General features: G+C 43.3%; 1 protein-coding gene across 2 annotated transcripts in view; it reads right to left on the bottom strand.

Moving 5' to 3' along the window:
- Positions 1–14,075, bottom strand: part of bbs9 (Bardet-Biedl syndrome 9) — a 177,929-nt gene that overhangs the window by 57,263 nt on the left and 106,591 nt on the right. For both annotated transcript variants that reach the window (XM_030395059.1, XM_030395060.1), the window contains one exon: positions 4,771–4,881. In XM_030395059.1, the coding sequence (XP_030250919.1) occupies positions 4,771–4,881 (111 nt within the window). The remainder of the gene's footprint in view (positions 1–4,770; positions 4,882–14,075) is intronic.

Here is a 14,075-nt window from a genome sequence, read left to right as displayed (position 1 = left end):
GGTTTCCATGACAAACAATACTAATTAGGGATCATTTTCCTTTTGCTTTTTATGGAGGGTGGAACTGAAAGGTAAGAGTGAAGCATGTGTTCCTGAGAGACTGAGACGCAGACGTGAAACACTACTAAATCTACATGTTGATATTCAGCTCAGGATCAATTGATGGACACATAAATCTACAAATAAAGATTAGATAAATATTAATTAGCAGTTACGTTGGGTGTTAACTTGTTATATTAACCACTGAGATAAAAACTGATGTCTCACAGTTTTGATTAACTGCTGATACTGATCTGATTAAGCGGATCAGGTCACATTGAGAAACTGTTTCTTTGTTAATATCCTTTAAATATGAAATATTCTGCAATCACCATGACATTCATCCAGTCATGGTGGCCCACTGGCTCATAAAAACACAACATGAAAATGATTACGATCAGTTCTTTAAACTGCTTTATGCAGATTTCAAGAAAATCTGCCCTCAGGAGAGAATATGGTTCGATCATTACATAGCACGGATCATTAAAACACGCTTTACAATGCGCTGCGATTCAGCGGTACTGTGAGTTAACGGTCCAGTTGTTGGCACATTAATACAGAGAGATCACTTCTGGACTCGGAGGAACATCTGCTGGATCGCTGTGTGGTATTAAACAGGAAGAAGATGATTTTCTTCCACTAAAAAACGTGGAAGAAAAATCCTTTTGGTGACAGCGGAGGGTGGAAGGAGTGGAACGCCCTAAACAAAGCTGCTTTGACTGAAGCAGCAAAGTTCCTGCTCACGACAAGAGTCAACAGGATTTACAGGAAATGTAACTAATTATTTGCTTAAGTCATTTATCAAGAACAAATCCAGAATGTTTCCTGGTTCTCACAGCTGTCCGAACGTGAGGATTTGCTGGCTTTTTCCCAGTTTCTTATCACTGTCAACATAAGTCTCTTTTGTTTTTTGCTTTTTTAAATGATATGTGTGATCCGTTAACCTGCATTGGCCTTCACTTTATATAATGAATGCTAAAAAATGATACAGCTAATTGAATAAAACTAATAAAATAATATTACTGGGATAGATAATAAGTAGTAGATTGTTTAATTTGTTTCTCAGATTTGTCACAAGATGAGACTTGTTATAGGCGTTATATTACTCTGTGTGTGTGTGTGTGTGTGTGTGTGTGTGTGTGTGTATAATACACAGTGATACATCTGACACACTCACTGGCAGTATGTGTGTACTCACATTTGTGTATGAAGGTATATGTGTTGCACATCTAATGATCACTGTGTCGCCCTCTCTATGTCTCACACACCTCCCCTTCTCATTAGTGGCGACGCCTGAGTGGATTAACCACACTTGCCCAAGTACACACACACACACACACACACACAGACACACACACACACACACACACACACACACACACACACACACACACGCACGCACAGAAGTAGATCCCATCAAAGCGAATCTATCCGCCCCGGTTTAAGAAAGACAAACTGTCATAAAACACGGATTTGTCCTCAATGCAAACCAGAAGCCCCTTCTGGCAAGACAAGGTGTGTGTGTGTGTGTGTGTGTGTGTGTGTGTGTGTGTGTGTGTAGGTCAATGAGGATACTGTTGTAACGAGTGTGTTATCATATCTCAGATGAAAGTAATCAGATTCAAAATTAAAGGCGATAACAGAATCAACATGCGGCAGGATGGAAGGAAGAGAGAGATATCGAGGTGTCAACGGACTTGATTGGGTTGATTAGGAAAATAAACACAGACAGTTCTGCTCAACGACCGGACAACTCAGAGGGAACAGAACCAGATGGATGAAAATACAAAGGGAAGAGCGAGTGAGATGGAGAGACAGCAGACACCGAGAGGAGGATGAGAGTGTGTCCAACTCCCCAAACAGAGAAAACTGTGAGTGTAGACCTGGCAACGCTCGGCCAGCAGCGCCGGACGCAACCCCAGCTCCCCTCTCACAACGCCGGAAGACTCTGTCTACAGCAGAAACACTGCGATAATAAAAAAGGATGTTCTTCACTTTGTCTAAAGCACAGAGGAGCGGACAGCAGTGACGGACGTCTTAAAGAGCATCAGGGATTTGTTTACAACCATCCAAAGAACATCATGTACGTGGTAATAAAGAGGTATCAACGGAAGATAACGGAAGAATATACATTCATACAATCACAACTGTAAGTGAAGGTCCATCCCTCCGAGTCTTATCTGGTTTTAGTACAGTGGGCAGCCCAGATGTCGTCTGCTGGAGCCACATTCTTCAGCCTCCTGGGGGTAATCTATGTAATCATTCCAGGGTTTTCTGGGATTGCCAATAAGGATCCTCCCAGTTGGGCACACCCAGCATACCTCAACAGGAAAGTGCCCAGAAGGCATCTTGACCAGACGCCCAAACCACATCAGCTTTATTGCAGAGGAGTCGTGGATATACCATAGACGGTATAAATTATGGACGGAGCCTCCGGGTCTGAGACGTGAAGCCACTGAGGAAGTGCCCTCAAACATGCATTCATTCTAATGTCCAGCAGGGGGAGACTCCACCAGTCAGACTGAGAAAATGTCCCCGCTTTTCATTTGATTTATTAACTCAGTTAACAGTTCACTAATGAGTTTATGGTCTCAAGTCTTCTTCAATACAGCATGATGTTGAAAAGATGTGACCATACCGTGTCTGTCTGTCTGACTGTAATTTACTACCAAAATAAAGGCGGCAATCCACCGGTTTCTGTCAGAATACAGTGGCCTCATTGGATGTGCTTCACACACAAACTGGAGTTCGAAGTCGTGATTCCAAGATGAAGCCAACAGGACATCATCATCAGCAAAAAAGCAGAAATCAAGGTCACCAAACACCTTTAGATTCCATCACAAACAAGTGACAAGACGCAAACTTGATAAAGCCCAAAGCAACAAGACTAAATGTTGGAGAATAGAGACACTGTCAGCAGACTGGCCAGTGACATCAGTCCTGGTCACGAGTAGGGCTGCACGATATATCGTTTGAGCATCGCCATCGCGATGTACATGTGTGCAACAGTCACACTGCAGAGCCTGCGATGTAGGACGCAAATGAACTCAGACTCTGCATGCACAGCGATCCACCAATCACATTAGTTCTTAATCAGTGTGCCGAAGCAGACCACGCCCCTGCACATGGAGGGAGTCGCTGGCAACAATGTTAAAAAATGAGCAACGAACAAGAGAAAATCGCGAGAACGAAGACTTGGTGCCAAAAAGAAAAGCAACGTCAGTCATCTGGAATTATTTCGGCTACAAGAAGGATGATATTAACCAAACACGTGTTCTGTGTCGACAGTGTGTTGCATCTGTTGCCACAACGAGAGGTAACACAACTCATTTGTTTGACCATTTACATCGGTACCACACAGCAGAATCGTGCACAGGTCTTATTTTGAAAACCCGCCCGTACACGGCACACTTTAAACTGCATCCGACCCGTTTTCCTACAGTAGCACAAATTACATTTCGCACCCGAGCCAACCCGCTATAAATTGTTACCGACGCCCGACCTGCACCCGAAGGAAAATTAGAAGTAATTTTTATAAATGAAAGTAAGCCAGCTGGGGAATGGGAGTTCTGGGAGGGCGCACACACGCATGAATGAGCTCATATTAAATATAAATGCTTATCATTTTGAAATGCAGCATAACATAAAGTGCAGTTCAGGTCATCTGATGAAAATTCCTGTATTTTTTCATATCGCAATATATATCGCAGGGCTAAAAAAAATCGCAAAGTCAGTTTTTTCCAATATCGTGCAGCCCTGGTCACGAGAAGCTACAAGGCACAAAGCAAAGTTGGTAGGCTAATGGCTGTGGCTAACAACCCCACCTGACTACATTTTACAGTTTATGTTCTCACAGGCTTTAATCTATTTTGCCTGAACTGAGTGGATCAGTAATGTCGGGACTTCTTGGTGGCTAGCTTGGATGTGGTGAGACCTATCAAAGTGATAACACGATGCGCCAGATAAACCACCTGGAAAAGCACTGATAGAAACCGTTTGGAAAAGGGACGCCACACTCAAAAATAGTTGGCATGTGATTGGACGAACCATCTGTTTATCAAGGCGAAAGTCAACTGATCGGATCAACAGCAGGTCCAATCTCTGGTTTTGGTCATAAGCACACAGAAAGATGGATTTCATTGACGGATCTTATCATCATTTGATCTCCAAATCCAGCCGCTTCACAAGGTAATCAAAGTGAGACGTATATAGGATGAAGTAAATGTCACAGCAACACAAACAGGGAGGGATAGATGGAAAAAAACAAATCAACAGAGCTCAAGATTCACTGCGCGCATCCACGTTGCATCTGCATCCAAATGTATTGTTTGATTTCATCTTCTGGCACCGAGCAGAATCCAAACCATGCTGATTCTGCAGAGCGCGAGCCAACGGCAGTCAAAGTGGTATGTACAAATAACAGACAGAGCGCTGTGCCGTGAGGGAAAATAGAGGTGGATTACAACAGTGTGACAGACAGTGAACAGATATCAGTGTCAGGGCTCTGGTCAGGATTTAGTGGCAAGCTGGGAGCAATGCTGCGGATGTACTGCTGGAGTGATGTATTTTGACACGGGTCGGTTGGAAAAGTGACAAGGTGAAGCAGAGCTGATGAATCCGAGAGCTGGAGAGCATTCAGCTCCAAATAAAGACATGAAGGAGGGAAGGAGACACGATGACAGCACAGTAAAGAGAAGATTAGGAGTAATGGAGGAGAGTCTGTGCTCCTACCTTTCTTGACTTTCTTAGATGGCTGTTTCTTCTTGATGAACTTGGTCATCTCCTGTGGAAGCTCCAGCTCCTCCCCGTCACCAGCCACCTCTGCAATGGGCTCAACGCCTCCTAAGTGACAGGTAGAGGGAAACATCAGCTGACAGATGATAAAGTACCATTTTGTTTTGCAGCAGAAGCTTCATAGATTTAGTTTGACACACTGCTGGACAATACACAGCTTTATTAAAAGAGGAAGAGTTTATTTTCCTGGCTCGGTGCCATCTTGACCATTACCCAAGTTTTGCTTTAAGGGATATTCCGGTGTAAATTTAATCCATGGTCTAACACACCGTGAAACTGTGTTAGACTCCCTCTCGAGAGATCAAGTTAGCAGACCGCTAATTTACGGAGTTTTATCAACCTCAGAAACGACCGCACAACAACAATACACTGCAGTAAATGGATCCAAATATAAACCGCCACCAAAAAGCCACAAATAATGCTCAGAACAGCACCAAACTTCAGCAACAGTACAAATAGGGTCTCAGCACATAGTCCGGGGCATCTAACCTCCGCTAGCTTAGCTGGATTTCTACTGAAAAGCTGACTAAATTTACCACTCTTCTGCAGCAGCTTCCTGTTGACGGGAAGTCCCGACGAGTCGATTACCGAGTGCAGTAGAGTTCCGCAGCTCATGGATGAAAATGTGTGATTATGACTCCATGGAAAAGCAATCAAAGTTCATATGTGTCTTACCTGCCAGTTTATAACAGTTATTATCGAGAGCGGACAGGGAAAAGAACGGAATTGAGCATTTCTAACCGCACTCGGTAATCGTCGCGTCGGGACTTCCCCGACCCGGAAGCTGATGGAGGAGAGTTGAAGTCTGTTTTTAGCTTCACAATAGAAATCCAGCTAAGCTAGCGGAGGTTAGATGCCCCGGACTATGTGCTGAGACCCTATTTGTACTGTTGCTGAAGTTTGGTGCTGTTCTGAGCATTATTTGTGGCTTTTTGGTGGCAGTTTATATTTGGATCCATTTACTGCAGTGTATTGTTGTCGTGCGGTCGTTTCTGAGGTTGATAAAACTCCGTAAATTAGCGGTCTGCTAACTTGATCTCTCGAACACAGATTTCAAGTAACAAACTTGCCAAAAACCTAAAGGTCCAGTAAGACAGTGAACATTTTTTGTATAGCATAATCACCTAAAACTAAGAGTTGTTGTGTTTTGGTTACCTTAGGTTACCAAAGCTCAGAATGGATAAAAAGAAAACAGCCGGCAAAGGGAAGGGTGAGATGAGGGATGTTCAGTTGGTTGAAATCTGCAACTTCACCACTATATACCACTAAACTTTACATACTGGACCTTTAAACTCCTCAGAAGCCAAAATTATTATACTTTCTAGATCTTCTTAGTTTTGAATACGGCATAATGCATTTTTTATCTTAGGTACAGCATCTATCCAGTCCTTGTATATGTATTTCCTTCTTCTACTCGGAGCCTGAACACCAGCAGCGACTTGACAGGAATCTCTGCAGGTTGGTGCGAATCACTTCTATGCTTTGTACGTCACTGACCTTAATCCCAAACTTGACCAATTACCAACTTTTAGACAGTTTTAAAGTTAAAGTATAACCACATTTAACTGGTGCAAGTTTGATATTGTGGCCTGAAAAACCATGAGGCTGTTTTCCCAAATTCCCACCATGATGGACGATAAAGTTGTACCGAAGCTGTTGGTCTACGATAGGTCATGCACATTTGTTTTTCCGAATACAAATAATACCTTGCATGGAGTTCTGCTTCTCACCAACTGGTTGCTACACATTTTCAAGATGACTGATCTACATCGATATCTTCTGATTCTCTTTGCACATTCACACAAAAATACATGTAGCTTTGTGTGTAGATAAGAGTGTCACTAATATGTAACTTCATCACGACTTTAAGAGAATATTCGAAAGTAAAACTACAGCAATATTTTAGCAGAAGTGTAGTTTAATAAATGTTTTAGAGGAGAAGAAGTGAAGCATGGAATAACAGTGTCGAACATGTGGTATGCAAGTGTGAGTGTGTGTGTGCGTTTCAACCAGCATGTGTGAGGGTGTGAGTGTGTGTGTGTGATGAAATCCCTGCTAGAATCCCATGGATCAGTGTGGATTTAGGGAGCTCCTGAGGCCGATGAATTGGACGCCTTGTCTCTCCTGCGTCCCACCTCTCTGTCTCCTCCTCATCCCCCCTTCATCATTCCTCCCCTCCTCTGTCTCCCCTTCCTCCTCCTCTTCTTCTTCTCCTCCCTGTCTGCATCTGCTCCTCACCCTCCTCTCCATCTATTTCCCCTTTTTCCTCTCCTCTCTCCTCCTCTTCATCCTCCCCCTTCCCTCTCTCTCTCTCTCTCCCTTTCACACACTTTCTTCTATCCATCGTTTGTTCCTCCCCTCCTTCTTTCTCCTAATTTCCTCTCCTCCCCGAGGATTGTGTCCAGTTTCATGGTGCTTTCACTGAACATGCGCTACACACATTGTGCATTGTGTTGTGTGTGTGTGTCCGAGACAGGGTATGCATGTGTGTGTCTGCCATCATGTCTACCTTAAGGTGTCTGAGAATGTGTGTGTGTCTCCATCTCCCCCACTGCGTCTACAAGTGTGTGTGTGTGTGTGTGTGTGTGTGTGCACATGTAGATTACCCTAAGCCCTCTCTAATATTTATCCTGGCCTTTTCTAAAGCCAATCTTGTTCGCTTTGGTGAGAGCACAGCCTGTGGCTTCGCTTCACACACACACACACACACACACACACACACACACACACACACACACACACACACACACACACATACGCACGCACGCACACACACACACACACACACACACTCACTCACTCACTCACTCACAGTTGTTTGAAATGGGATATGCCTCGCTCTTAATTGGGCAGGTGTTTTTCTAAGGCGAGTCGTTTTTTTTAACACTGTCTTACAATTTCACGGGGAATGTGTGGGTCAGTGTGTGTGTGTGTGTGTGTGTGTGTGTGTGTGTGTGTGTGTGTGTGTGTGTGTGTGTGTGTGTGTGTGTGTCTTAACCTCACTCTTACATCAACATCAGGTAAGGAAATAGCCCACCTCTGGAGCAACTTACTCTGAAACAGAATCACACACACACAGAGCGTCTCTTACCGCTGACCTCTCACACATTCCTGCCTCTCCGTCTCTCTCTCTGTAAATAGTAGGTGTAGCACCGCCTGGTCAGAGTCGCGGTGTGTACCCGTGTTTCTCTTGGTCGTGGTCGGGTCTATATTTGTCACACTGGTCGGGTTATCAGTTTTAGACAAGCCTGAGGTTTTTGGGCCCAATACTGTGCACCGCATCGCACTTAAAAAACACTTCACGACCCCGAGAGACGCAGCAGGATGGGGAAGGAATGTGTGATTATACAGGATGTAGTACTTGGTAATGGTAATGGTAGAAATGTTCGTCACAGTTGATGCATTTGAGGTAGAACTGGAAGTAGGTGTTGTAGCATTGGTACAGCACAAAGCATCCGTATGTAGTGTGCAAGAGCAGATTTGTAAGATTGTAATGTTACTAATGAAGTTTAAAAAGTCGCTCGACAGTATTCTCAGTGACGTAGCTGATGTTGGGTGTAGTCACAGGCTTGAAACTCCCAGCGGGGGGCAGTAATCCTGCTTTTTATCCTGGCTTTAAGTTTTCTCTTTAGGCCGCCCCCCCCAAAACGGTCCAGGACCATTTCCAAAACTGCATCCAAACTATCTCAAAATTGCTCATAACTGCTGTTGAAGAGTCCCAAATTGTCTTCAGACTCCATCTTAACTACCACAGAAGAACCAGAAATGTGTCAAACTTTTGAGTATGCAGTCGTGCTTGTAGTAGAGCGATACAGACAATATAAATCTGTGATAAAATTCAAATTAATTAACATAGTAGTTTCCCAGCAGTACAGTAACAGAGATGCAACATCTGTTAACTTTAACTCAAGTGAAAATGTCAAATATTTGCAGGTTCCAGCTTCTCAAATGTGAAGATTTGATGCTTTGCTTCGTATTTGGGTTTCTGACTGTTGGTTGGACAAAAGACGAACTTTGAAGTCGTCACTTTGGACTGAAATGTGGAAAATGTGATAAGCATTTTTCCAATTTTTTGGGCACTTTGGCAGATTACGTTGCAGCCCTATTCAGAGGCTGAATGGAAATCCCTTAAATTCAGCTCTTGGTCAGCTCCTAAGCTTGTTAAACAGCCAATTTCTATGATTACAGAATTGCTGGATCTGAAGAAAAAATGCAGTCGTGGGTTTAGAACAGCTGAGGTCAGTTTGGAGACAATGAGGACTATTACTGCTTTTACAGCCCGATCCCTTCTGTTGTTCCATTACAATCACTACCACCATCAGTGATGCTGCTGTCGTCTTCTATTCTGTTTGAAATATCAGTTTCTTGGGTGCTTTTACACGTTTGAGACCTAATCTGCTGAAAGAAATTCAGTCTAAACTCACTATCAGATACATCGACACTGTTTGGGAGCTTTGGGAAGCTTTGGAGACGGGAACATCGGGGCGCGTATTCGGGAATCTTCCGGCAGTTATAGAGTTTTCTCAGATTTAGAAGGTGTTGATATATTTTTGGGGCATTTTCAGGAGATTTAAGCGGCAGTTTGGGAGGATTAGAGGCTGTGAGCAGACGTCTTGCGAGGGTTTAGATATTGTTTGCTTCACTCTTTGGAGAGTTTGAAATGAGGACATTTTCAAGGTGGTTAAGGACAGTTTAGGACACTTTAAGGAGCGGTGCAGTTTTGATGTAGTTAAGATATAACTAAATACAGTCTGGGGAAGCTGGAAACTGTAGGTCTCAGACTGTTATGGGCCAATTTGTACACAGATGGGGATGGTTTGGATCAGTCCTTGACAATTTTAAAGACTGCTTAAAGAAACTTCGAGGCCATTTTGTGACAGTTTGGGACACTGCGGGACCATGTGGGCTGGTCCGTGACAGTTTGAAGGCGCTTTGGGCCACTTTTGGAACAGTTCTGGACAGCTTGGTCGACGGGTGAAGCTGCTTCCAATAAGACAGCTCTGTCTTGGTCGGCAGCGCGGAGGCACCAGCGCATTCCTGCTTTATTCTGGGCTGCGGTTTGAAGATGGGGGTGACACTGCGCTGCTGTGGTTAGCAGCAATTCGGCTGTGGGCTTTTACGCTATTTCAATCGCCCCTCAAACGTACACATCTTCGCAACATACGGACACATAGAGTACACACACATACAGCAGGTTAGAAGCAGAACATTTGCACACATTCACCTGCTTTTTGGAAAAAACAGGAAGTGTGATTCCTTTTACCTCTTAGTGAACGCCCCCATTTTAAGGTTCTTTTTTTAAGACGACATACTGAAATTAAAAGCAGGACAGCTCCAACATAGTTTGAGACTCAGGGATGTGCTTGGTACCATTGGAAAGGTAACACCCTCAAGTTTTTAGGTGTGATTCTATGACATACTGACACAGAGTTACAGAGGTTGGACTACAGGTTTTGGTTTCCAATTCAAATGTCAATAAACTGACTAAGATATAAGGGTTCAGGTATGTCTATGGACACAGCAGACACAATTAGGCCATAGCCACAGGTCTCAGCTTGCTACACTCAAAATTTTGAAGTCAAAAGACTAAAAAATTGATTTTTCACAATTTCTTTTCTAAAGGCATGTCTGTGCGTTTTGCTTGGGTCCTTTTTTTCCAAGAGCGCCTTCTGAGATTCAAAGGCTTATAACTTGAGAACCCCTTTACCTAGAAACATAATCTTGGTCTCAAATGAAAGCTAAGACCCTGCAGGGTTTCTTGCTGGTTCGACACTTGTAGTTAGTTTTGGGTAAAATGACATGGATATTCCCATTCTATGGACTCTTGGCGAACTATGAAAAACAAATTGTGGCATGACGTTGTAGCTGTGGAAAAAGGGAACACTCCGAAGGTATGTAGGCATTCTTGCTTCTTGCGGTAGAGGGCTCTTTCTAATGTTGTGTCATGGTGAGTTTAGAAGGCTATTACATGGTCTGGAAATAACTTTTTTTCTTTGTGTTTGGGCTTTAAAATAATCACGACAGTCTCAGCTTTCCAACAGTGAGAATATACTGTTAAGATCTGATGCTTAAAACTATAAGCAAAAAAAACTATTCGTTTTTACGAAGGGTGTTTGTTTAGTGAAGGGTGTTCCTATGTTGGAACGGTGTTCCTTAAGGGGTTAAAGTCTCCTGTGTATGAATCAGACACTTGATGTGTGTATAGACGTCAAACCTTGTGAAATGTTCGCCATTGAAAAGCACAAAAAAAAGCATTTTAGAAGTTGACTCTGAGTGCAAATTAATTATTTTAAGTTTGCACAGAGCGGTAAGAAACCGTCCCGAGCTTGTCACGACTCTCAGACGTTTAAGATTTATTGAACGAGGAACTCCAGGTACTGATTGATTCCTTCCAAAATAGAGCGCTGCTGTTTTATATATAGCAATCTGGAGGAGAACTCTTCAATTTGGAAAAAAACACCACAGAGACAGAACAAAGACAGCTGGTCAGGATTAGACACAAGACATGACCTACACTTACACATACTACATGCATTTTCCTTTGCTCTGCGTCCTCTGAACTTATATACACACACACACACACACACACACACACACACACACACACACACACACACACACACACACACAACACACACACACACAGCACATCTTCTCCCCTCTCTTTAGGTTTAAAATAGATGCAGGCCCCAAACCACAGCTACCAGTGGAACACTGTGAAAATAACTGCAACACACACACACACACACACACATGCGCTATAGGCGTGTGTGGATAGGAGGATGTGCTCGTGTGCAGTCAGTGTGTCTGCTTGCTTTTTTTACACTGTGAACATCAGAAAACTCTTTAGACTTCATTAGTGTAAGAGACGAGAGGAAGAGGAAGAGGAGGACGTGAGAAATTACGAAAAAAGACATTACATTCAGAAATTCCAGCGGGATTAAATACATGAAAAGGAGCAAAGAACCACAAAAAAGAGAGGAGAAGAAGAAGAAGAAGAAGAAAAACAACAGAGCAGGAAACTGATCAAAGACAAAAAACACGATTACAGCAGATTAATTACAGATTAAACAAGAGGAGAGCACAACACAGTAAAGCAGAAACAGACAGAACGAGGGAGGGGTCGCTGCTGCCAGAAGTGTTGCTCACTGTAGCCAATTAACATATTTAGAGAGATATAGTGTGTATATGTTTGTGTATCCGTGTGTGTGTGTGTGTGTGTGTGTGTGTGTGTGTGTGTGTGTGTGTGGGTGGAGGAAGACTTCAATACACAAACCTCCCTGGTTGAGGTCACTTCAAAGCTATGCTGACAGCATGCTGACGAATGAAGCATGTAATAAACACTCCTGATTTCACCAGGTGTGTGTGTGTGTGTGTGTGTGTGTGTGTGTGTGTGTGTGTGTGTGTGTGTGTGTGTACAGAATGCAGCTGTTGAAGCCAGTTGATCTGGATGATGTCATCAGGGCGAGACAGAGCGTCAGGTGATGGAGAGAGAGAGAGAGAGAGAAGGAAAGGAAGGAAGGAAGAAACAACAGGGAGAGGAGAAACTCTACATGTTCCAGGTTATTGATGTGCAGTAATTATCTTTTGCTTAATGAAAATATAAACATTGTGCTTTTATAAACATAATGTGATGATGCAAAAGATTTTGAATTTTCAGGAAACGTCTGCTTTATGTGTGTGTGTGTGTGTGTGTTGTCCAGATGTCCATCAGTGTAACTGTGTAAAAGGTTTTGTTGTCAGTGATTCTGAATCAAAGAGCTGCAGATTCTTCCCACAGCCTCCTTCTTGTACTGAAGATCAACAAATGTGAGCAGAGAGGGGAAAACAAAGGCGACAAAACAGGCTGGAACCTTTGAGTGACGGCCCTGACTCGAGCTTTACTCTCAAACTGTGTGATTAACAAGGAACGCACAGTGTTTAATCATCTTATAGTACGATTAAGTCGTCAAGGACTGAAAGGATTTTGCTAACATGATGGATAACTCATCTTGTCCCTCTACGTGTTCTTGAGATGCGGCGTTAACGAGAATCGGCCGACATGAGGCCACAGTGACCTTCGACCTTTGTCCAACCGAAATGTATTCAGTCAATTTCTGAGTCCACATCTGTACCGAAGATTGGAGGAAATGTCCCTGAAGCATTCTTGAGATATTTTGCTCTGGGAGGAGACAGACGGACGGACATAATTCCTCTGGCCACAGCTGATTCCAGCAAAAATCTGAATCTACCAATTAAGATAAAAACTACAAAAAGAATGATGCTAAATAGCTGCAAATGTTGAAAAGCATATTTTATAATTGTTATGTAATATAAACAGAGATGACGTCCTGATCGTCTGTCTGCTGCTGGGTGAAGACAGACGTGATAAAGTCTCACCGTGTATTCAGGAGTGTGTGTTTTTATACCCAGATAAACACATTAACACACAGACACACACACTTTGTAGCAATGAAGCGGGAGCTTGTTGTATGGTATCCCACTGTGTGTGTGCGCGTGTGTGTGTGTGTGTGTTTGTGGTTTTGGAGGGAAACGGTTGCCGCCGGTGTTGTTGGAAACGTAAACAAGTGTGTGTGTTTACGGGTGGGCGAAAAAGCAACATGTGAGGCTGCTAACAAACGACTGTTTACTGCAGCACCACGTGTGTGCGTGTGTGTGTGTGTGTGTGTGTGTGTGTGAATTCTGGCAACACACCAAAGGAAAGAAGGGAGACCGCATGACAAGAAACATAAACACAAACACTCACTCACTCTCTCTCTCTTTCACAAGCACACACATGCGTGTACACACACAGACACACGCACACACACACACACACACACAATTAATTTATTCAGTTCTGTTTCAGTGAACTTTGTACAGAATTACTGTAATCACTATAATGACTTTTAAACAAGCCTGTAAAGTTTTATAGACCTCCTCCTCCTCCTCCAGTCTCTCTCTCTCTCTCTCTCTCTCACACACACACACACACACACACACACACACACACACACACACACACACACACACACACACACCACACACACACACACACACACACACACACACACAACACACACACACACACCTATGTGACACTGTTACTTCTCTAAAACAGAGAAAGAATCCACCAATCAGCGAGCTCATGAGCTTCCTAAAACCTCGACGAGACATTCAGCTACACAGGTTGTCGTGAGGTGATGTGGGCTGATATATCATTTAATTAGATTTTATAACACTCCAGCATCAAATTAGGCCTA

This window comes from Sparus aurata, chromosome 17 (genome assembly GCF_900880675.1).
Source record: "Sparus aurata chromosome 17, fSpaAur1.1, whole genome shotgun sequence".
In the NCBI taxonomy this organism is placed as follows: Eukaryota; Metazoa; Chordata; class Actinopteri; order Spariformes; family Sparidae; genus Sparus; species Sparus aurata.
Note: the sequence above shows the minus strand (reverse complement) of the source record. Positions and strands in the feature narration are given on the sequence as shown.